Genomic DNA, 25,330 nt, shown 5'->3' on the forward strand with positions numbered 1-25,330 from the left:
AAATATCTCTTCCTTCAGTTCGTCCTGACAAAGGGTCCCGGCCTGAAACGTCGACTGTACCTCTTCCTAGAGATGCTGCCTGGCCTGCTGCGTTCACCAGCATTTTTTGTGTGTGTTGCTTACCAATATAGTTGTTTTTATTTGATCATTTTTCCACGTTTGGGCGTCACATATAAAACCAATGTTAATTGTGCATCCCCTACAGCCCCATGAAAATTTATGGCTAACTTGCCTTCTTGAACCACTATAGTCCTAGTGAAGGTGCTCCCACAGATCTGTTGGGTAGGGAGCTCCAGGTACCAGACCCAGTGAGGATAAAGGACCAGCAATATATTTCCCAGTCAGGATGCTGTGAGACTTGAGGGGAACCTGCAGTTGATGGTGTTGCCCTGTATGTGCTACCATGTCCTTTCTGTTGATAGAGGTTGTGGACCTGGCCAGGTTTTTTAATTGATGCACATTGCAGCCACTATGCAGCAGTGGTAGAGGGAATGAACATTTAAGATGGTGGCTAGGGTGTCAATCAAGTGGGCTGCTGTGACCTGGATGGTGTTAAGCTTCTTGGGAGTTTTTGGAGCTTTACTCATCTAGATAAGTTGAGAATATTCCATCATGCTCCTGACCTGAGTTTTGTAGATAATAGAAAGGCCTCAGGGGTTTTAGATTCGTCATTTATCACAGGATACCTAGTATTTATATGGCCGGTCCAGTTAAGTGTCCAGCCAATGTCGACACACAGGATTTGGATGGTGGGGGAATTGATGAAGGTAATGTCATCAAGTGGTGGTTAAATTAATAAGTATGTGGCTCAAAATGTGGCAGTGATAGAAATGGGTTTCACTTCATGGACATTGGCACCAGTACAGGGGAAGGAGAAAGCTGTTGATTTGGAAGGACAACACCTGAACTGTGCTGGGACCAGTGTTCTGGTGAGTCATATAAATAAGGTTCTTCACCACCCAGGCCATGACCTTTTCTCACCACTGCCATCAGGTACAAGAGCCTCAGGACTCACACCACAAGGTTTAAGAACAGTTACTACCCCACAACCAACAGGCTCTTGAAAAATGGGGAAAACTACACTCACTTGTCCATCCATTGAGATGCTCCCACAATCAGTAATCTCATTTTCAGGGCTCTTCATCTCATTATCTCATGTTCTTGTTATTTATTTGTATTTGCATTTGCACAGTTTATTGTCTTCTGCACTCTAGTTGATCTTTCATTGATCCTGTTGTAGCTACTATTCTATAGATTTGGTATATGGTGCCATATCTGTACATTGATATTAAAGTTTACTTTGAACCTTAAACTTTGAAGGTTGTGGACAGGGCTTTAAACTAAGTAGAAAACCTCAAAGAGGAGCTGGTCATTAAAAATGTAGTGCACATAAATTTCTTCATCCTCTTCCAGAGGGTGGTGAATCTCTGGAATTATGTTTCCTGGAGCGGTTGGAGGCCAGATCATTAGAGAGATTTGAGTTGGAGATAGAATAAAAAATGAGATTTATGGGGAACTGGCACAGAAGAACAGTTGAGGCCTGAGGTAGGTCACACTGAGTGGTGGGCGGGCTTGAGGGGCCAAGTGGCTTACTCTTGTGTTGGAGGTTCTCTCTTGTTGGAGGTGGTCATAGTTCAGCACTTTTGAGACATAGACGTACTTGTCACTCCTCAGGCCATGCCTAACATGGTCTTTTTTACTTGTTGAGGAGTCGTGAATGAAAGTAAACATTGTGCAATTATCAGTGAATATCCCCACTTCTCATCTTATGATGAAAGGAAGGTCATTCATAACACAGCTAAAGATGGTCGGGTCTGGGATACTGCCTTGAGGAATTCCTTCAGTGATGTCCTGGGGCTGAGATGAGTGATGTTCAACCATCCTCCTTTGTGCAAGGTGGGATTTCAATCACAGGAGTGCTTTCTCTTTGATTCCATTTAATCTTTGATTGGTTAAACGCTGTCAAGGGCAGTCATTCTCACCTTGCTTCTGGAGTTCAGCAAGTCCGGTGCAAGGCTGTAATAAGAATGTGGGTGTTTGAGAGTGGACTCACTGGGTAGTAATTAGATTTGTTCCATCCTTTATAAACAGAGTATAACAGGCAAACTTCTACATTGTTGGGTAGATGTCATAGTTGTAACTATGGAACAGCCTAGTTCCAGGTGAATGTGGTTCAGAAAAGCTTAGCCTTTAGCACTGTAACTAGGATGTTACCTGGTTCCACGGACGGTATTACAATTCTGGAGTTCAGAGTTCAATTCTGATGCTGAACCTCTGTACGTCCTCCCCGTGGAACGCATGGGTTTTCCCCCCATGCTCTGGTTTCCTCCCACAGTCCAAAGACGTACCAGGTAGGGTAACTGGTCATTGTAAATTGTTCCGTGATTAGGTTAGGGTTAAAAGGGGGGCTGCTGGGACGGTGTGGAATGAAGTGCCTACTCCATGCTGAATCACTAAATAAATACAAACGTACATACGTAAATACACAGCAACAGCAGATTTCCAGCATCTGCAGATTTTCTCATGTTTGTGATTTAAATACATACATACATACATATATGTACTTAGATAGATAGATAGCCTTTTCTGCAACCTTTGCTGTCAGCCTTTCCTTTATGTTAGTTGAGTGGATTAACTTGACTGAAGACTGCCTTTTGTCTGGTGTGGTTGTTGGGGTTGTGTGGAGGGGGGCTGAGACCACATACCCATTTGTCAGTCCTGGCTGAACATGACTGCCAGAGCTGGAAATGGAGCCACGGAAAACAAGCAAAGACTGGAAGTCCAGGAGGATTTGCAGAATGCATCTTGCTGCACACTCTGAGCATGAGGGGTTCTGTGATCAGTTGCAATGAGCAATATTGGTGTGTGATCAATTACTCTAATCAAAAGAAAATAACACATCGTACCTATTCCTTAAGAGGGGCAGTAATTAAGCAACAAACTGTTCCTTCATATCACTAACACAATTTGAGCTAGGTCCAACAACCGATACTTTCCCAACTTTAAGCCAACATTTGAGCACAAAGAGGAATAAATATAGTGAAACCCTCTTTTATTAATCAATGATTAACCTGTCCAAATCAATGAAAACTTCATGGACAATTAGATATATTGCAGTTGGACAATATGTCATATCGATTATTTAGAGACCCATTAATAGTGCCACATACATTGTTCCACTCTTATATTATCCTTTATCACCTCTTCTGAAAGCACAGACAGATCTTCTAATTTCATTCTTAAGCTCCTTCCTGCTTGCCCTATAATCATCTAGATCTCTATCATTACCTAGTTTCTTGAACCTTTTGTAAGCTCTTGTTCTCTTCTTGACTAGATTTACAACAGCCTTTGTACATCACAGTTCCTGTACCCTACCATCCTTTCCCTGTCTCATTGGAACGTAGCTAGACAGAACCCCACTCAAATACCCCCTGAACATTTGCCATATTTCTTCACAAACATGAGGAAATCTGTAGATGCTCGAATTTTGAGCAACACACATAAAAGTTGCTGGTGAACGCAGCAGGCCAGGCAGCATTTCTAGGAAGAAGTACAGTCGACATTTCAGGCCGAGACCCTTCGTCAGGACTAACTGAAAGAAGAGCTAGTAGGAGATTTGAAAGTGGGAGGGGGAGGGGGAGATCCAAAATGATAGGAGAAGACAGGAGGGGGAGGGATGGAGCCAAGAGCTGGACAGTTGATTGGCAAAACGGATATGAGAGGATCATGGGACAGGAGGCCTAAGGAGAAAGAAAAGGGGTGGGGGGGAACCCAGAGGATGGGCAAGGGGTATAGTGAGAGGAACAGAGGGAGAAAAAGGAGAGAGAGAAAAAGAATGTGTGTATATAAATAAATAACGGATGGGGTACGAGGGGGAGGTAGGGCATTAGTGGAAGCTTGAGAAGTCAGTGTTCATGCCATCAGGTTGGAGGCTACCCAGATGGAATATAAGGTTTTGTTCCTCCAACCTGAGTGTGGTTTCATCTTGACAGTAGAGGAGGCCGTGGATAGACATATCAGAATGAGAATGGGATGTGGAATTAAAATGTGTGGCCACTGGGAGATCCTGCTTTCTCTGGCGGACAGAGCGTAGATGTTCAGCGAAACAATCTCCCAGTCTGCGTCGGGTATCACCAAGATATAGCAGGCCGCATCGGGAGCACCAGACGCAGTATATCACCCCAGCCGACTCACAGGTGAAGTGTCACCTCACCTGGAAGGACTGTCTGGGGCCCTGAATGGTGGTGAGGGAGGAAGTGTAAGGGCATGTGTAGCACTTGTTCCACTTACATGGATAAATGCCAGGAGGGAGATCGGTGAGCAGAGATGGGGGGGACGAATGGACAAGGGAGTCACGTAGGGAGTGATCCCTGCGGAAAGCGGGGGGGTGGTGGTGAGGGAGGAAAAGATGTGCTTAGTGGTGGGATCCCATTGGAGGTGGCAGAAGTTACGGAGAATTATAAGTTGGACCCGGATGCTGGTGGGGTGATAGGTGAGGACAAGGGGAACCCTATTCCTAGTGGGGTGGCGGGAGGATGGGGTGAGAGCAGATGTGCGTGAAATGGGGGAGATGCGTTTGAGAACAGAGTTGATGGTGGAGGAAGGGAAGCCCCCTTCTTTAAAAAAGGAGGGTATCTCCTTCGTCCTGGAATGAAAAGCCTCATCCTGAGAGCAGATGCGGTGGAGACGGAGGAATTGCAAGAAGGGGATGGCATTTTTGCAAGAGACAGGGTGAGAAGAGGAATAGTCCAGATAGCTGTGAGTGTCAGTAGGCTTATAGTAGACATCAGTAGACAAGCTGTCTCCAGAGATAGAGACAGAAAGATCTAGAAAGGGGAGGGAGGTGTCGGAAATGGACCAGGTAAACTTGAGGGCAGGGTGAAAGTTGGAGGCAAAGTTAATGAAGTCAACAAGCTCAGCATGCGTGCAGGAAGCAGCGCCAATGCAGTCGTCGATGTAGTGAAGGAAAAGTGAGGGACAGATACCAGAATAGGTTTGGAACATAGATTGTTCCACAAAGCCAACAAAAAGGCAGGCATAGCTAGGACCCATACGGGTGCCCATGGCTACACGTTTAGTTTTGAGGAAGTGGGAGGAGCCAAAGGAGAAACTATTAAGAGTAAGGACTAATTCCGCTAGACGGAGCAGAGTGGTGGTAGAGAGGAACTGGTTAGGTCTGGAATCCAAAAAGAAGTGGAGAGGTTTGAGACCTTCCTGATGGGGGATGGAAGTATATAGGGACTGGACATCCATGGTGCAAATAAAGCAGTGGGGGCCAGGCGCTTGGCTGTCCAGCTCTTGGCTCCATCCCTCCCCCTCCTGTCTTCTCCTATCATTTCGGATCTCCCCCTCCCCCTCCCCCTCCCCCTCCCACTTTCAAATCTCTTACTAGCTCTTCTTTCAGTTAGTCCTGATGAAGGGTCTTGGCCCGAAACGTTGACTGTACTTCTTCCTAGAGATGCTGCCTGGCCTGCTGCATTCACCAGCAACTTTTATGTGTGTTCCTATATTTCTTCCATACGTTTCCCTGAGAACATCTGTTTCCAATTTATGCTTCCAAGTTCCTGCCTGATGGCCTCATATTTCCCCTTATCCAATTAATGCTTTCCTAACTTGTCTGTTCCTATCCCTCTCCAATGCTATGGTAAAGGAGATAGAATTGTGATCACTATCTCCAAAATGCTCTCCCACTGAGAGATCCGACACATGACCAGGTTCATTTCCCAATACCAGATCAAGTACAGCCTCTGCTCTTGTAGGCTTATCTACCTATAGTGTCAGGAAATCTTCCTGAACACACCTAACAAACTCCAGCCCATCTAAACCCCTCACTCTAGGGAGATGCCAATTGATATTTGGGAAATTAAAATCTCCCACCACAACAACCCTGTTATTATTACTCCTTTCCAGAATCTGTCTCCTTATCTGCTCCTCGATGTCCCTGTTACTACTGGGTGGTCTATAAAAAAACTTCCACCCACAGAGACTCTGTAGACAATCCCTCCATAACTTCCTCCTTTTCTGCAGCTGTGACGCTATCTCTGATCAACACGCCCCCACCTCTTTTGCCTCTCTTCCTGTCCTTTCTGAAACATCTAAAACCTGGCACTTGACGTAACCATTCCTACCTCTGAGCCATCCAAGTCCCTGTAATGGCTACAGCATCATAGCTCCAAGTACTGATCCACACTCTAAACTCATCCATTTTGTTCATAATACTCCTTGCATTAAAATAGACACATCTCAAACCATCAGTCTGAGCGTATCCCTTCTCTATCACCTGCCTGTCCTTCCTCTCACACTGTCTCCAAGCTTTCTCTATTTGTGAGCCAACCGCCTCTTCCTTCATCACTTCAGTTCGGTTCCCACCCCCCAGCAATTCCAGTTTAAACTCTCCCCAATAGCTTTTGCAAACCTCCCCGCCAGGATATTGGTCCCCCTCAGATTCAAGTGCAACCTGTCCTTTTTGTACAGGTCACACCTGCCCCAAAAGAGATCCCAATGAACCAGAAATCTGAATCCCTGCCCCCTGCTCCAATCCCTCAGCCACACATCTATCCTCCACCTCACTCTGTTCCTATACTCACTGTCACATGGCACAGGCAGTAATCTTGAGATTACTACCTTTGTAGTCCTGCTTCTCAACTTCCTTCTTAACTGTCTGTTGTCTGTTTTCAGAACCTCCTCCCTTTTCCTACCCGTGTCATTGGTACCAATGTGTACCACGACCTCTGGCTGTTCTTCCCACTGCAGGATATCATGGACGCAAACTGAAACATCCCAGACCCTGGCACCTGGGAGGCAAACTACCATCCGTGTTTCTTTCCTGCATCCACAGAATCGCCTGCCTGACCCCCTAACTATAGAGTACCCTATTACTGCTGCCATCCTCTTCCTTTCCCTATCCTTCTGAGCTACAGGGCTGGACTGTGCCAGAGGTTTGGCCACTGTTGCTTCTCCCAGGTAGGTCATCTCCCCCAACAGTACTCAAACAGGAGTACTTATTGTTAAGGGGGACAGCCACTGGAGTACTCTCTAGTATCTGACTCCTGCCCTTCCCTCTCCTGATTGTTCCCCACTTATCTGTCTCCAGAGGCTCCTGTGTGACTACCTGCCTATAGCTCCTCTCTATCACCTCTTCACTCTTCCTGACCAGACAAAGGTCATTGAGCTGCATCTCCAGTTCCCTAACGTGGTCCCTAAGGAGCTGCAGCTCAATGCACCTGGCGCAGATGTGGCCATCCGGGAGGCTGAGGGTCTCCTGGACTTCCCACATTTGACAGCAAGCACAGAACATTGGCCTCACACACATACTTCCTGTCTGTATTCTATACAGATAACCTACCTCACCTCAACTTGGTATCGCCGAAGTCCCGTTGAGCCAAAGCCTTCTGTCTCCCTCTACTCCGTCACCCGCTCCCCTGGTGCCCACTCTATAAAGCTGTCTTCTTTTTAAACTCTTCTCGCTGTTCTCACTGGCAAGTTTATCCTTGCGCAGTCATGCCCTGATCAAATCGCTGAAGAAATAACTTATGTTGTATTGTTTCTAATTCCTCTCTCACAGATGGATGTACACTTAGGTAGCTGCAAAAGACCTAATGTAGAACTATTGTCCTAAACATTAAACCCCACTCTCCTACTTCTAGTTCCTCCTTGGAGGTCCCTCTAAACTTACCTCAGACCAAACACTTGGTCACATGCCCTAATATTTTCTTTTCTTGTTGGTAGATTCCACCTGCGCCATCACCATATGAACTGTCTGGTAAAACAATCAATGAATGGAAGCCTGAAGTTCCACACCACCATGTTCAGATGCAATCACTTTCCTACAGCCAACAGATCCTTGGATGGACTTGCACAACCCTAGCCCCACCTCAATTAATGCAACACTATGGACCACCTCTTTTCACTATCAAGATCTTTGCTTTCTTGTAAAATTTATATACAAGTTATGTATAATTTATGTTCTGTATATTTTTTCTATGTGCCTGCCAGAAGCAAGTTTATCCTTGTATCTGAACTTGACGTGTGCACATGAAAATAAACCCTAACTTGACTTTACACTCACCAAACAATGAAAACACACTTGAATCCATAATCCATAAACTAACCTTACTGAGCTTTAAAATATATAAAAAATGTAAAGTTTCTAAAATGATTGAATTTACAAAGTTCTAGTGTTTTAGGAGTGACTTGTATACCTGTTTACATCTGTAGGTGCTGCACCTGGGAGCTGAGGAACAACCTCTTCATGGATTTCAGCAGCTGCAGTGTGAAGTGAATAAACCCAGCCCTTCTCATCTCCTGAAGACAGCAAATGGTCTCTTCGGAGAAAAAAGTTTCAGCTTTCACCCAGTAAGGTGCAATCAGACATTGTTGAACTGGAAAAGTAAACGTATTTAGTTCTTTTATGGGAAAGGAAGTGGTGGTATGGAGGGGAGACTGAGTTTAATCTCTGCCTTTATCTGCAGGAGTTCACTTCAGTAACTGATCAATGAGTAGCGTGCATCCTAGTTTAACAGCTCATGCTTTTGAGAGGTTAGATCTGATGATGGAGGGGAAGAAGCTGTTCCTAAAATGTTGAGTGAGTATCTTCAGGCTCCTATATATCTTCCTTCATGGTAGCAATGAGAAGAGGGCATGTCCTGGATGATGAGGGTCCTTAATGATGGATATCGCCATTTTGAAGCATCACCTTTTGAAGATTCCTCGATGTTGGGGAGGCTAGTCCCCATGATGGTTTTGGCTGAGTTGGCAACTTTCTGAAACTTTTTCCAATCCTGTGCAGTGGTGCCTCCATACCAGATGGTGATGTAACCAGTTAGAATGCTCTTCCCTGTACATTTGTAGAAATTTGCTGGAGTCTTTGGGGATATACCAAGTCTCCTCAAACTCCTAATGAAATACAGCCACTGTCGTGTTTTCTTTGTAATTGCAACAATATGTTGGGCCTAGAGTAGGTGTTCGGAGATGCTGGCATTCAGGGATTTGAAAGTGTTCACTCACCTTTTCCACTGCTGATCCCTCGATGAGGACTGATGTGTGTTCCCTCAGTTTCCCCTTCTGGAAGTCCACCATCAATTCTTTGGTCTTACTGACATTGAATGCAAGATTGTTTTTGCAACACCTCTCAACCAGCTGATCTATCTCACTCCTGTATGTCTCCTCATCACCATCTGAAATTCTGCCAACAACAGTTCTGTCATTGGCAAATTTATAGATGGCATTTGAGCTGTGCCTAGCCACACGGTTGTGGGTGTAGAGGGAGTTGAGCAGTGGGCTAAGCATGTATCCTTGAGGTTGCCAGTGTTGATTGTTAGTGAGGAAGAGATGTTAGTTCTGATCAGCAGTGAATGTGGTCTCCTGGTGATTAAATCAAGGATCAAGTTGCAGAAGCAGGGACAGAGATTCAGATTTTGGAGCTTGTTGATTAGTACGATTGTGTTGAACTCTGAGCTGTAATCAATAAACAGCAGACTGACATAGGTATTGCTGTTGTCCAGGTGTTTCAAAGACTGAGTGAGAGCCATTGAGATCATATCTGCTGTGGCTATAGGCAGATTTGGTACGCCACCAAAGACTGTTGCAAATTTCTACAGATGTATGGCGGAGAACAGTCTGACTGATTGCATCACAGCTTGGAACAAAGCACAGGATTAAAAGATGCCCTAGACTTGGTCAGTTTTATCATCGGCACAATCCTTCCCACCATCAAGGTTGCCTTCAAGAGGCAGTACCTCATGAAGGCAACATTCACCACAGAGACACATCCTCTTCACGTTTCGAGAGAATGTACAGAAGCCTGAAGACCTACACTCAATGTTTTAAGGTAGCTTCTTCCCCTCGGTCGCTAGATTTCTGAACAGTCCATGACCACTATTGTGTTATTTGTCCTTTATACTATCTAATTATTTTGTCATTTATAGTCATTTTTTTATGTCCTGCACTGTACTGCTGCCACAAAACCACAAATTTCATGACATACCTCAGTGATAATAAACTTAATTCTAATTCTGTTCTGCAGTTCAGGTCAGTAAGAACCCCCTCATGTGAAATGCATTTTATTTTAGCTAAATCTAACTAGAAGTGTCCAGTCAGCATCCACAAACATAAAAGATAGTAATAATTTAGTTTGGTTTTGGTTTAGTTACAAAGATCTAGCTAATAATGAAGTGTGTTCTGAGATTTGTGTGCTTATCACACAACTTCCATCAATTCAGTTTGAAAGTTTTGATTAGTAACAAAGACCCAATAAACAGGCTGGGTTTTTGATCCCACCAGCTTCTGGTAATTGATTTTAAATTATCCCGGTTTACAAATTATTAAAACAATACAAATTTTCTGGTTTACATTGTAAAAATGCAGATTACATATTTTATTCACATTGCTTTCTCTCAAAGATTAAATAATATGGAAGCTGTGGTTTTCAGCTTGATTGCTACCAATACACCAAGTAAGATGTTGGGTTTAGGCAGATTTTAGTTGAACTATCTCCACCACTCCCCCCTCCCTCACCATGCAGAGTCTGATCTCACGCAGTGGTAATAACTAGTTGTGTCTGGGATTTCAATATGTACAAAATTTGTAGGTAGATTGGGAAAATAATGTTGGTGCTGGATCCCAAATGAATTTGTAGAATGCTTATGAGACAGCTTTTTAGAGCAGCTTGTAGTCAGTTCCACTAGGGAAAAGGCAATTCTACACTGGGTGTTGTGTAATGAATCAGATCTGATTGGTGAGAAGGTAGAGGAACCCTTATGAGACAATATCATAATATGATAGAATTCAGCCTGCAATTTCAGATGGAGAAGTCAAATAGGATGTATCAATAACACAGTTAAGTAAAGGTAACTACAGAGGCATGAGGTAAGAGCTGGCCAAAGTTGATTGGAGAAGACACCAGCAGGGATGATGATAGACCTGCAATGACTAGAGTTTCTGGGAGTAATTCAGTAGATTCGGGATCGGTTTGTCCCAAAGAAGAAGCTTTCTACAGGGAAGATGAGGCAACCATTCCTGACAAGGGAAGTCAAAGACAGCATAGAAGCAAAAGGAGGGCATACAATATAGCAAATGTTAGTGGGACTGGAGAAGTAGTAATGGGGAATAAAGAAATGGCGGACAAAAAGAATAAGTATTTTGTGTCAATCTTCAGCATGCCAGAAATTCAAGAGTGTCAGGGGGCTGAAATGAGTGTAGTCACTATTACTGAGGGAAGCTGAAAGATCTGATGATAGGCAAGTCACTTGGATCAGACAGACCACACCCCGGTGTTCTGAAAAAGTCGCTGAAGAGATTGTGGAAGCATTATTAGTCATCTTTCTAGAATAGATTCTGGAATGGTTATGGAGCACTGGAAAATTCCAAACACCACTCCACTCATTAAAAGGGGAGGGAGGCAATAGGCACGAGGCACAAGACTGACTTGCATGGTTTGCAAGATGTATAGCACACATCATGAAGGATGAGGTTTCAGGGTACTTGGAGGCACATAATAAGATAGGCCAAAGTCAGCATGGTTTCTGTAAGGGAAATGTTGCCTGACAAATCTGTTGGAATTCTTTGAGGAAATAGCAGGCACGATAGACAAAGGAGAAGCAGTGGATGTTGTGTACTTGGATTTTCAGAAGGCTTTTGACAAGTTTCCACACAGTAGGCTGCTTAACTAGTAAAAAGCACATGGTGTTACAGGAACCATACCAGATAGGCAGAAGGCAGAGTGGGAATACTTTACTGGCCTTTACAGGTTACTAGTAGTGTTCCGCAGGAATCAGTGTCGTGCTTGCTACTTTTCACATTATATGTTAATAACCTCAATGACAGAATTGATGGCTTTGTGACCAAGTTTGTGGGTGATACAAGGATAGATGAAGGGGCAGGTAGTATTGAGGAAGCAGGGCATCTGCAGGACACTTGGACAGATTAGGCAAAGAAGTGGTAGATGGAATACAGTGAATAAAGTGTATGGTTATACACTTTGGTAGTAGGAATAAAGGCATTGACTGTTTTTTTAAAAATGGGTAGCAAATTCAGAATTGGAAGTGCAAAGGGGCGTGGGAGTGCTAGTGTAGGATTCCCTAAAGGTTAACTTGCAGGTTGAGTCAGTAGTAAGACAGGAAAATGCACTGTTAGCTTTCATTTTGAGAGGACTAGAACAGAAAAGCTAGGAGGTAAAGCTGAGCCTTATTGGCCAAACTGCTCTTGGATTATCGTGAGCAGTTCCAAAACTTATCTAAGAAAGGAAGTGTTGGCATTGGAGAGGGTCCATAGAAATTTACAAGAATGATCTCGGGAATGGAAGGGCTGACATGTGGGATGCATTTGACTGCTCTGGGTCAGTGCTTGCTGTCGTTTGAAGAATGAGGAGGCATCTCATTGAAACCTACCGAACAGTGAAAGGCAATTGTAGGGTAGTATAGGATCGGAAGGCTCAGACTCACAATGGAAGGAAGTTCCCTTAGAACAGAGGTGAGGTGGAAGAGGGTGGTAAATCTGTAGACTTCATTATATGCCAAGTCATTGGGCATATTTGAAGAGGAGATTGATAGGCAATTGATTAGTTATATCAAAAGTTATGAGGAACAGCGGGAAATGTGGTTGAGAGGGAAAATTAAGTTAGCCATAATCAAAATGTGCAGCAGTATCAATGGGCTGAATGGCCTAATTTTACTCGTGTCTTGTGGGATTACACCACTATTTAATGAGCAGAAAGCATGTATTGTAATGGCAAAAATGGCAATGTTTAAGAATACAGTTAATCAAATAAGATTTAATTTAGTTTATTAAATAATTGTGTTTAATAGGGTGATCAAACCAAAATTCAGATTGAGTTGGATGCTTTTATACTTTTAATATTCATTGTATAGAAAAATATATACATTGAATCCACATAAAAATACATAAAATAGTACTGATTTTCAAATGCAGTCATCAGCCTTTCAGATTAGAGTTGCACACGGTGTCAACGTGCTTAACCAAATCACACGGTTTCTAACAACATATGAATCGTTAATACAAAATTGCCATTTAACCTGAACACTTAATGGTGACATTCTAAATCAAATTATCTTCCTGTCAAATCACCATTAATTACCTCAGTAATTACAATACCTATTAGTCCATTTTGAAGTTTTTCATCTTAATTCTAAAATACATGGTCCCCTACTCTGACACTGTGATCACACATTTTAGTTTCCCTAGCTACGGAAAACATCTTAGATTCACCCTATCAAGCATTTCAGGATTTGATATTTCCAATACAGTCCCTTCTCATTCTTCTGAAAAAAGAACTTTTCTCATTCTCTCCACTAAGGCAATTCCAGGAATCAATCTAGTAAAATCTAGCAAATCTCCCAAGAAAAGTATTTTTCCTTTAATAACACTCTTAAAATTGTCCATGGTGTACTTGAGCTTATGTAATTGCAGAAAAAAAACTTCCCGCATTTTGTTTTCTTTCTGTAAATATCACTATACAAAACCATTTACGAACTGTGTAAAGAATATTCAGGCACCCTTCAGTATCATAATTCTTTTATTTAAAAAGTATTTCACATTTCCAGTCTCCCCACTTCTATTGTAATTACATTTCTCCACAGTGAATTCCATCTGCTAGCATCCTGAGTTTGTCAGGTTTTGAACAGAAGGATCCCTTCATTGGGTCCCCTCTTCAATGTAACTGACCAAAATGAACACTATGATTTCAGTACATCAAGAAAATAACCCACTGCTTTGTGGCAAGTCAACTGTAAATGCATGCTGATATATTTATTTCAATTCCCCATGCCCTAACCATATGTGATCATTTCTCATACAGCACCTTATTAAACACCTTTGAAAGGAATACACTGCATCAATTTGATTCCCCTTACCTATACTGTTTGTTACAACCTCAAAAAGTTCTTCACAGATGGAGTATAATTTTCTTTTCACTGGCCCTGTCCAAAATGAAATGAGCAAGACCCATTTATCCACTCAGTATGATTAGCTGATGGGTTTCAATGTAGCCCTAATGCAAGTAAGACTGTAAGATATAGGAGCAGAATTCAACCATTCAGCTCATCAAGTCTGCTCTGCCATTTCATCATGGCCGATCAATTTCCCTCTCAACCCCATTCTCCTTCCTTCTTCCCATAACCTTTCATGCCCTAACTTAACAAGAATCTATCAACCTCCTCCACCTTAAATACTTCGATGACCTGGCCTCCACAATTGCTTGTGGCAACAAATTTCACAGATTCACCCCCTTCTGGCTAAAGAAATTAATGCTCACCTCCGTTCTAAATGGCCGTCCCTCTATTCTGAGGTTGTGCCCTCTGGTCCTAGATTTCCCCACTACAGGAAACATACTCCCAACACATGCTCCATCTTGGCCTTTCAACATTTGGTAAGATTTCCATGAGGTTCCCCTCATTCTTCTAAATTCAAGGCCCAGAGCCAGCAAGTAATCCCTTCCTCACACAGAATATGCATTTCTCTGTATTGGTTCTTTTGCAATACCTTGTCCTCTCATTATTGGCTCTGCACTTCATTGTTCTTCTTGTGTTGGTTTCGTAGGAATATATCGAATCCATATCCAGATTCTATGAGGCAGAGCTCACTGCTGTTGATTTTGCAGAAGGAGCAGAGGCGGCCAGAATCCAAATCAACTCATGGGTGGAGGAACGGACTGAAGGTGAAACGTCAAGTGACAGAATAAAACTTTGGCAAGAGCCTCTTAGAAATCTTCCTCTAGTTATGAATCAAAATATTTTCAACCATTTCTGAAGGACAATGGGCAGTCAATGTTTCTGGTTGAGATCCTTCATTAGGACTGGAAAGAGGGGAGACAGCCAGTATAAATAAGATGGGGGAAGGGGTGGATCCCGGTGAAGGGGAATGACAGGAATGTGAAGGAGGGAGAGAGTGGGAATGATACAAGAAGCTGGGAGGTGATTAGTGGAAATGACAAAGATGGAATCTGATCAGAGAGGTCATGGAATAAAGGAAGGAATAAGGAAGGCATACCACTGGTAGCAATGTGTTGGTGATGGGCAGATCAGGAAGGCAGAGGAGTGGAAAGAGATGGAGTGACGAGGGCTATTGGAATATGGGGAAAAGGGACAGAGGGGAGTGATAGCCATAAGTTAGCCCATCACCCATTTCATGTTTTTATTGCTGAATTTATGTGAGGTTTCACAAAATTTGTAATTCCTCTCCATGCCTTTTGGCACATCAGGTGGCAACCTTGCTGTTTCTTTAGCATTGTGTCTGTTTTTCACGAGGCCAAGTAGCTAGCTCAATGCTCAGTGTGTAAGCAGCCAACGGGATTCCAACCCAAGACCATTCTGGAAGTCTGGCGCTGATGTCACTACACCAAAGTAGAGGCTGAGAACTCAGTTGTTGCTTTTTTTTTTTTAAACGAAAGATTCAGAGAGCTAGGTAATGTTAAGAGATCCAGAAGATTATAAAGCTAACAGGAAGGAGATTATGAAGGAAATTAGGAGAGCCAGAAGGGGCCATGAGAAGGCCTTGATGGACAGGATTAAAGAAAACCCCAAGGCATTCTACAAGTAAGTGAAGAGCAAGAGGATAAGACGTGAAAGAATAGGACCTATCAAGTGGAAAAGTGTGTATGGAATGGGAGGAAATAGCAGAGGTACTTAATGAATACTTTACTTCAGTATTCACTATGGAAAAGGATCTTGGTGATTGTAGTGATGACTTACAGCAGACTGAAAAGCTTGAGCATGTAGATATTAAGAAAGAGGGTGTGCTGGAGCTTTTGGAAAGCATCAAGTTGGATAGGTCGCCGGGACCGGATGAGATGTACCCCAGGCTACTTTGGGAGGCGAGGGAGGAGATTGCTGAGCCTCTAGCGAAGATCTTTGCATCATTGATGAGGATGGGAGAGGATCAGGAGGATTGGAGGGTTGTGGATGTTGTTCCCTTATTCAAGAAAGGGAGTAGAGATAGCCCAGGAAATTATAGACCAGTGAGTCTTACTTCAGTGGTTGGTAAGTTGATGGAGAAGATCCTGAGAGGCAGGATTTATGAACATTTGGAGAGGTATGTGATTAGGAATAGTCAGCATGGCTTTGTCAAGGGCAGATCGTCTCTTACGAGCCTGATTGAATTTTTTGAGGATCTGACTAAACACATTGATGAAGGAAGAGCAGTAGATGTAGTGTATATGGATTTCAGCAAGGCATTGATAAGGTATCCCATGCAAGGCTTATTGAGAAAGTAAGCAGGCATGGGATCCAAGGGGACATTGCTTTGTGGATCCAGAACGGGCTTGCCCACAAAAGGCAAAGAGTGGTTGTAGACGGGTCATATTCTTCATGGAGGTCGGTTACCAGTGGTGTGCCTCAGGGATCTGTTCTGGGACCCTTACTCTTCGTGATATTTATAAATGACCTGGATGAGGAACTGGAGGGATGGGTTCGTAAGTTTGCTGTTGACACAAAGGTTGGGGACGTTGTGGATAGTGTGGAGGGCAGTCAGAGGTCACAATGGGACAATGATAAGATGCAAAACTGGGCTGAGACATGGCAGATGGAGTTCAACCCAGTTACGTGTGAGGTGGTTCATTTTGATGGGTTAAATGTGATGGCAGAATATAGTATTAATGGTAAGACTCTTGGCAGTGTGGAGGATCAGAGGGATCTTGGGGTCCCAGTCCATAGGATGCTCAAAGCAACTGCGCAGGTTGACTCTGTGGTTAAGAAGGCATACGGTGTATTGGCCTTCATCAATCGTGAAATTGAATTTAGGAGCCAAGAGGTAATATTGCAGCTATATAGGACCCTAGTCAGACCCCACTTGGAGTACCGTGCTCAGTTCTGGTCGCCTCACTACCGGAAGGATGTGGAAACCATAGAAAGGGTGCAGAGGAGATTTACAAGGATGCTGCCTGGATTGGGAAGCATACCTTATGAAAACAGGTTGAGTGAACTCGGCCTTTTCTCCTTGGAGCGATGGACCTGATAGAAGTGTATAAGATGGTGAGAGGCATTGATCGTGTGGATAGTCAGAGGCTTTTTCCCAGGGCTGAAATGGCTGCTACAGGAGGGCACAGATTTAAGGTGCTTGGGAGTAGGTACAGAGGAGATGACGAGTAAGTTTTTTTACGCAGTGTTGAGTGCGTGGAATGGGCTGCCTGCAACAGTGGTGGAGGCGGATACGATAGCGTCTTTTAAGAGACTTTTGGATAGGTACATGGAGCTTAGTAAAATAGAGGGCTATGGGTAACCTTAGTAATTTCTAAGGTAAGGACATATTTGGCACAACTATGTGGGCTGAAGGGCCTGTACTGTGCTGTAGGTTTACTATGTTTCTATGATTTTGCTGAAGAACCTTCTACTAGGATTAGGAGTTAGTGTGACTGAACTTGGGGTCTGTTTGGAACTCTATCAAGGTGTTGGGATGATAGTAATTTGGGTGATGGGATTAGAGGATATCAAATTTTATCAGTGGGTTCTTTTTAACTCGTACCCTGATAACAGCAGTCCTGTTTCAAGTCAGCCCAGGATGAATAATGCTCGATGACCAATAAAATAGGTCATGCCTCACTGTCAAAAAGTACTAGGATCAGGACACATAACAGAATATTAGACCTATAGACCTTCACACTGTAGTTGGGTAGTACTCAAGGAAGTAAGGCTTGTCGGTGGCGTGGATCCTTGTCTTCGCACTAGACAGGATAATACTGCTGTAGTGGTAGATACTTCCACCAACTTAGATTAAATTAATGGCACAGATTGATACCAAACATGCACACCTGGAAGTGGCTTAAGTATTGTATTTATATTATTCTAATTCATGCAGTAAAGTTTGTTCTAAATCCTTTTCTTTCATCACACCAGGTGATGCAATTATACGATACAACTAATTGGAGCCTGTTTCTGATCCCCGGTGGATGGCACTCCACCTTGGTTTAATTCAACCGTCTACTGGCACATAATCTACTGGGTGTGTCTGTAGACGAGCTACTTTAAAAACTCAAAAAAGATAGCAACATGTGTGTCCAATACAGAATGAGCTTTTAATAAATCTAGACAGGAATTCAGAAGATATTAAAAAATGGTTAAAACCTGGAACTTGTTGCCTGAGGTGAAATTCTGAGTTGATGGGAAGAGAAGAGGTAAGACGTGAGAAGGACAAACATGATCTTAGTCCTGTTGGGCCAACAACTGTGTTTTGTGCCATAAAGTAGAACTCCGATAACCCATTAAATCCTGATGGTTCAGCGCCCAGCTCATTAACAGCTTGCCACATTCCATTCCTAATCACCAGGGCCCTGGTCCTGTGCTCCCTCTCCACTTGGAGTCCATGCTCCTTCTTTCTTTTTAAACTTACCAGGATCACTGAGAAATTTATCATATTGTTTAACATCTGCAAAAAGTGAATTAAAACCTGTGTTGGGGCAATGATATGAATAACATTAAATTGTCTAGAAAATTTGCTAATGCGTCAAAGTTCCAAGCATGCAAAATTATGGGAATTTTATTGTAGCCATGTTCGAATGGCAGAGCAGATTCGATGGGCCAAATGGCCTACTTCTGCTCATATCTTATGGTCTTATAATTTGTTACATTGATAATACTTTGTAAAAATAGTTCTGAAAATAATAAATTTGTGATTTAAGGCAAGATCCAGAACTTGTTAGTTCAAGGTGCCATTGATTCACAATCAAAGCTTGTCCTTGTGAATGCTGTCTACTTCAAAGGGGTGTGGGAGAAGAAGTTTAAAGAAGAAGACACCAAGTACCGGCCCTTCAGGTTCAGTGAGGTAACTGCATCTGTTAGGAAAATATTCTGTCAAAGCTTTAACATTGTTATAGGTAATTTATTAACAAATATTTTTGGTCAGGATGAATCTAAGCCCGTGAAAATGATGTACCAAAAAGGAACATTCAAGACATCATTTATTGAGGAGCTTGCAGCTGATATCCTAGAGCTCCCGTATGTTCAGAATGAGCTGAGTATGTTAATCCTGCTACCTGAGGAAATTGGTGGACTCGAAGAGGTAAGTTAGTAGTTGTGTTATCAAAGCGACGTTAAAATGGCTAAAAAAAAAAAAGAAGCAAATGTACTAGATATTCATATTGCTTTTACATCCGGTTTATCAAGAGTTATAGGAAATAAGTTTTTGTATAAAGAAAGCAGATATGATCCCTACTTTAAACTGTCCAAGACTGAACCAGTACAGCAATGTGTAATCTTTCAGCAGTTGCTGTGCATTAACTGAAAAGTTTAGACTGAAAATTCTGTCACATAATGCTTCAGGATCAGTAAAACAAATGGCATGCTGTCAGGTTCCATTTGATGGATCATGCTTGTTTCTGGAATTAGGAGCAGATATCCTTTATGATATGACTTCTTTCTATTTTAGCTTGAGAAAAAGCTGACAAGTGATAAACTGCTGGAGTGGACCAGCCCAGAAAACCTGGAACCATCCGAAATGTCAATATATCTTCCCAAATTTAAGTTGGAAGCAAAATACGATCTGGAATCAACACTTAAAAGGATGGGACTATCAGCAGCTTTTGACAGTGAAAGTGCAGATTTCTCAGGTATGACTGCAGCAAGAGGCCTGTCTTTATCCAAAATAGTTCACAATTGCTTTGTGGAAGTAAACGAAGCAGGAACTGAAGGAGCAGCCAGCTCACAGGTCACCGTGATGTTTCGGAGCTTGCAATTTGAAGATGAATTCATAGCTGACCATCCATTCCTGTTTTTCATAAGGCACAACAAAACTCAAAGCATCCTATTCTTTGGACGATTCTCTTCCCCTTAAACAGATATTTTACTTGTGTTGTAATTCACTTCTATTATTTGTCTGCCTGATATACACTGAACAAAATTTGCATTCATACAGGATTGGAGTAAAACATTTCATAATGAACCTATTTACCTGTGCAGATACTGATAACAGAAGTACTGTGCAGTTGAATTTCATATGATCTGAGTTGCCTTGTATTCAATATTATTTGATACAGATTAAAGTTAACATTTACACAGGTAAATTATCATACAATTTCACTGGGTGGGTGCTTGTACTCTGAAAGCATTCACTGTATAGTCCCCATGCACTGTCCTGTCCATGAGATCATAAGATATAGGAGCAGAATTAGGCCATTTGGCCCATCGAGTCTGGTCTGCCATTCCATCATGGCTGATCTATTTCCCTCTCAGCCCCAATCTCCTGCTTTCTCCCTGTATCTCTTCATGCCCTGGCTGATCAAAAATCTATCAACCTCTGCCTTAGATATACCGAATCCACAGCCGCCTGTGGCAAAGAATCACACAGATTCACCACTCTCTGGCTAAAGAAATTGCTTCTCATCTCTGTCCTAAATGGACGTCCCTCTATTTTGAGGCTGTGTCCTCTGGTTTTAGACTCCACTATTGGAAACGTCCTCTTGACATCCACTCTGTCAAGGTCTTTCACCATTTGATAGCTTTCAATGAATTCCAGTGAGTAAAGGCCCAGAGCCTACATGCTTTTTAGCTGATTCAGTGTCAAATGAATGTTTAACTGCTTTGCAAATTAAACAGCATTTCTGAAAAAACGTGAGTCAGTGTGCTATGAACTCACACTGCGGAAAGCCAAAACAACATGTCAGGCGACAAGGCTACAGCAATAGGCGGGATTTTCATTATGTCAAAATAGAATATTGAAATAGTGGTGGTCAGATAAGTGATGGAATTAGAATTGGATAGAAATTACTTGGCTTTGTGTCTATTTTTCTGAATAGACATTGACCCCACTGCTTGATACATTATTTAGATATCTATAAGTGTCTGAAGAATGTGGCTCGAGTGTGGAAATGCATATGAAGGACCTCTTTATAAAATTAATCACTGAAAACTGGGAGGCAGTCTTCATAGTTTATAGACAGACATGTTTCCTTGGGGAAAAAAAAAATAAAATGCTCTCTCTGAAATGAAGAGTAGCTGAGTGTTACCCTTGATCCCATTCCAAGGACTTAACCTACCCTAATCTTAGCTGAGATTTGATGCAAGTGAAGCAGGCCCCTCAAAATCCAGTCCTGTGAAGTACAGACAGATTGAGGGTGTGCCCAATTTCAATCTAGCTTAACTGGGTTCAATTCACTGAAGGTTGTGCTCACACAAGCCCCCGCTAACTTCTACATCATGTTTAAGCAATTTCAGATTGATGGTGTAAAACTTATCATGTTCATTGAAGCTGGGGTTTCACCATTCTCAACAGCTCCACAAGCCTAATCGACAAAGCAGCCCCTAGGCTTCGTCAGGTTGTACAAGATTATTTCATTTCATTTAGAAGAACAAAAATACGTGGATATACAGTCTTGCATGTCAGGTTCTACTGGAATGTTTCATAAGATTTGTAGGTCATGTCTTAGACTGCTACATAAAATCCACCTGCTCACCATTTCTTCATTTTGTACCAATGGTTTGCAAGCATGCAAGTGTCTATTTCTTTGTTCCAAATCATTAAGAAGGTTTACATACAGGAGCAGCAAGGGAGTCTCAGTTCTTGAGATGATGCACCTGCTCATGTACAGGATTCTGCGTAGAACCTTACCTTAAAACAGGATAAAACTCAGAAACAGTTTTGAAGACTGAGAGTGAGGTCTGACCTGTTGCAACCATGCAGGGCTTGAACTAGCTTCCAGACAGTGGCGCCCTTTGATCCTTCCTTCATTTGCCACTTGTGTAGCATTTTATAAACTTTTTCTTTCAGTCCATCTCTTTCATAGTCATGGTCAATTTCATCAATTTCTGATTCTCTGAACCCAAGCTTACGAGCACAGTGTTTCCAATCTTTCCCAAGTTCTCCTCGCAAGAGGTCCAGGTGAGCTTCTTTAACTGGTTTATCGGCTGAATATGGGGGGAGAAAAGAAGTCAGTGCCACATTCTTCAATGGTGCTAAGTACGTGAAGAAAATCTAACATATCTGCTGCCGAAGGGCAGGTAGAAACCCAGCAGCCAGAGTTTACTCTTGACTGTCACTGCTGTCTCTGTGCAGTTTACACATTTCCCCTCTGACCTTGTGAGTTTTCTCCGCCGATTTCTTTTTATGTGTGGGTTGTGAATTACTTCTAATATGTAGGTGAGTGGCAGAATTAGTGTGGTGGAGATGGGGGAAGAGGTTGACTGGAATTTGGAGAAGAAAGAATAGGATTAGAGTAAAGTGGTATCTGACAGTCAGCACTGATTTGGTGGGCAGAAGGTGCTTGCCCCATGTTGTAAAACTGCATGACTCATGTGCCAGTCACTGACCATGACAGAGACCCTGGAGCAACCTAACCATTGCTGTATTCCCCACTAACAACATCCAGGTGATCACCACTATCTAAAAACTGAACTTGACATCGTGGTCAAAGGGACAGTATCCACTATTATGAACTACAAGTGTCATTGGTATTCTTTCATTGCTGCTTAGTCAGAGTTCTGGAACTTTCTGCCCAACATTACCATCTTCACGACCGTTCAAGCTACAGAAAGTTAATGATAAAATGGTCCATATTCTGTAAGCATCTTTTAAAAAGTATTGAAAATCTTTCATGTTGCATCTCAAGACTGCCTATAAGGAGTTTGTACGTTCTCCCAGTGACTGCATGGTTTTCTTCCAAGTGCAACAAATTCACAACTTCCCACAGTCCAAAGATGTACTGACTGGCAGGTTAATTGGTCATTGTAAATTGTCCTGTGACTAGGCAAGGGTTAAATTGGGGGATGTTGGTGGCGGGGCCTGTTCCACACTGTACAGTATTAAAAAAATAATTAAATAAAAACAAACTACAAAATATTTATGCTGTATGTTATTTGAACACAATAATTTTAACGTGGATTAGGAAACGGCATTCAATCCAGATAAATGTGAGGTACTGCAACATGGGAGATCAGATGAGGGTAGGACTTCTACAGTGAATGGTAGGGCCCTGGGGAGTATTATGGAACAGACTGAGCTAGTTTGCACAGTTTACTGAAAACAATGTCACAGTTAGATAGTGTAAAAAGGCATTTGGCATGCTAGCTGGCCTTCATCAGACTGGGCACAGAGTATAGGATGCAGCAGTTACATGGGTTGTTGGCGAGGCTGCACTCGGGAGTATGCTGTACAGTTTTGGTCACCTTGTTATGGGAAAAATGTTATTAAACTCAAAAGAGTGCAGAGAAGATTTACCGGCATGTCGCATGGACTTTTGATGCCCGAGTTACAAGCAGAGGCTGATTTATTCCCTGCAGCATAGGAGATTGGAAGAGTGACCTGATAGAAGTATATAAGATCATGAGGGACACAGACAAGGTTGCAAGCACATAGTCTTCTTCCCATGGTGGGGGAGCTAAAAACAAGAGGGTATTAGGTTTAAGATTGAGGAACACAAGACCATAACACATAGTAGCAGAATTATGTCACTCGGCCCATCGAGTCTCCTCCATCATTCCATCATGGCTGATTTATTATCCCTCTCAAACTCAATCTCCTGCCTTCTCTCCGTAACTTTTGATGCATTAACCAAGAACCAATCAACCTCTGCCTTAAGTATAAAATGATGATCTCCACAGCCATCCGTGGCAATAAATTCCACAGATTTAAACCCCGCTGGCTAAAGAATGTCGTTCTCATCTCCATTCAAAATGGACATCCTTCTATTCTGAGGCTGTGCCCTCTGGTCTTAAACTCACCCGCAATAGGAAACATCCTGTCCACATCCACTCTAAGTTCTTTAATACTCGATAGGTTTCAATGAGATCCCCGCCTTATTCTTCTAAACTCAAGCGAGTACACTCCTCAAGCATTAACCCTTTCATTACCGTGATCATTCTTGAGAACCTCTTCTGAACCTTCTCCAATGTCAGCATATCTTTTTTTGGATAAGAGGCTCAAAAATGCTCCAAGTGCAGTCTGACCAATGCCTTATAAAGCCTCAGCATCACATCCTTGCTCTTACATTCTAATCCTCTTGAAATAAATGCTAACATTGCATTTGCCTTCCTTACTACCGACTCAACCTGCAAGTTGAGGTCCAGGTTGACATATCTACCTTCAAACCTTTCAGCTTTCCAAGACCTTCTTAGTAATAGTAATAGACCTTCTTAGTGCCCTCTGGCACTCCTGAATTTCTGGCATATTGCTGGTGTCTTCCAGTGAAGACTGACACAAAGTACTAAGTTCTCCTGCCATTTCTTTGTCCTCCATTACTACCTCTCCAGCATCATTTTCCAGCAGTCCGATATCCACTCTTGCCTCTCTTTTACACTTTATATACGTGAAAAAACCTTTGGTATCCTCTTTGATATTTTCGGTTAGCTTACTTTCATATTCCATCTTTTCTTTCCTTGCAGTTTTTTTTTGTTGCTTTCTGCTGGTTTTTAAAAGCCTCCCAAATTTCTAACTTTACACTGTTTTTTGCTATGTTATATGCCCTCTCTTTTGCTTTTATGCTGTGTTTGACTATCCTTGTCATCCACGTTTGCCTCATCCTTTCTTTAGAATACTACTTCGTCTTTGGGATGTATCTATCTTCCAAATTGCCCCCAGAAACTCCAGCCATTCTGCCATCATCTCTGCTGGTGTCCCCTTTCAATCAACTCTGGCAGCTCCTCAGTCATGCCTCTGTAATTCCCTTTACTCCACTGTAATACTGAGACATCTGACTTCATCTTCTCCCTCTCAAACTACAGGGTGAATTCTTTCATGTTATGATCACTGCCTCCCAAAGGTTCCTTTACATTAAGCTCCCTAATCAAATCTGGTTCATTACACAACATCCAATCCAGAATTACCTTTCCCCTAGTGGGGGCTCAACCACAAAGATGGACATTGGGGCAGCTTCTTCACACAAAGCATGGCATGTATTTGGACAGAGCTGCCAGAAATAGTGGCTGAGGCAAGCACGTTAGCAATGTTAAAATACATCTAGATAAGTACATGGATAGGAGAGATTTAAATGGCTATGGGCCAAACACGGACTGATGAGACTAGTTTGCTGGGCAACATAGATGACATGGATTAATTGGGCCGAAGAGTTTGTTTTCATCCTGCACAATTCTATTGTAGATTATTATTATACAAGCATGACTGGATTGTTTAAATATTCATTATATGAATGGACTTTAAGAACCCTCACTTGATGCACAATTGTATAATATTTCCTTAATGCTTGTGAGGTGGATTGAAAGCAACTCACATAATGTAGTGGCAAATATAAAAATACCCAGGTACACAGTAGCTTGAAATTACATAGCCAGAAGTAAGGTCTGTGAACAAGCTTATTGTTCAAGCTTGGGCGGTTTACTCGGCTTCTGGTTATGCTCAGGCGTCTGATGCATTACATTCACACAGTCGGTGGTTAGAC

The 25,330-nt window shown here is 42.5% G+C and overlaps 2 protein-coding genes across 12 annotated transcripts in view; one reads left to right on the top strand and one right to left on the bottom strand.

Moving 5' to 3' along the window:
* Nucleotides 1-22,776, top strand: part of LOC140212641 (leukocyte elastase inhibitor-like) — a 56,301-nt gene extending 33,525 nt beyond the window's left edge. For 6 of the 7 annotated variants that reach the window (XM_072283708.1, XM_072283710.1, XM_072283712.1 and 3 more), the window contains 4 exons: nt 8,218-8,355; nt 14,554-14,671; nt 18,626-19,005; nt 19,372-22,776. In XM_072283708.1, the coding sequence (XP_072139809.1) occupies nt 8,218-8,355; nt 14,554-14,671; nt 18,626-19,005; nt 19,372-19,776 (1,041 nt within the window). In that variant the 3' untranslated portion in view covers nt 19,777-22,776. The remainder of the gene's footprint in view (nt 1-8,217; nt 8,356-14,553; nt 14,672-18,625; nt 19,006-19,371) is intronic. The other variant, XM_072283715.1, reaches the window with a different exon arrangement.
* Nucleotides 2,235-25,330, bottom strand: part of ripk1l (receptor (TNFRSF)-interacting serine-threonine kinase 1, like) — a 138,181-nt gene continuing 115,085 nt past the window's right edge. For 2 of the 5 annotated variants that reach the window (XM_072283705.1, XM_072283707.1), the window contains 2 exons: nt 21,605-21,845; nt 2,235-2,453 (listed from right to left, as the gene is read on the bottom strand). In XM_072283705.1, the coding sequence (XP_072139806.1) occupies nt 2,255-2,453; nt 21,605-21,845 (440 nt within the window). In that variant the 3' untranslated portion in view covers nt 2,235-2,254. Of the gene's footprint in view, nt 2,454-8,234; nt 8,382-21,604; nt 21,846-25,330 lie in introns of those variants that run through there. The other 3 variants (XM_072283704.1, XM_072283702.1, XM_072283706.1) reach the window with 2 other exon arrangements.

Source organism: Mobula birostris, chromosome 19 (assembly GCF_030028105.1).
Source record: "Mobula birostris isolate sMobBir1 chromosome 19, sMobBir1.hap1, whole genome shotgun sequence".
In the NCBI taxonomy this organism is placed as follows: domain Eukaryota; kingdom Metazoa; phylum Chordata; class Chondrichthyes; order Myliobatiformes; family Myliobatidae; genus Mobula; species Mobula birostris.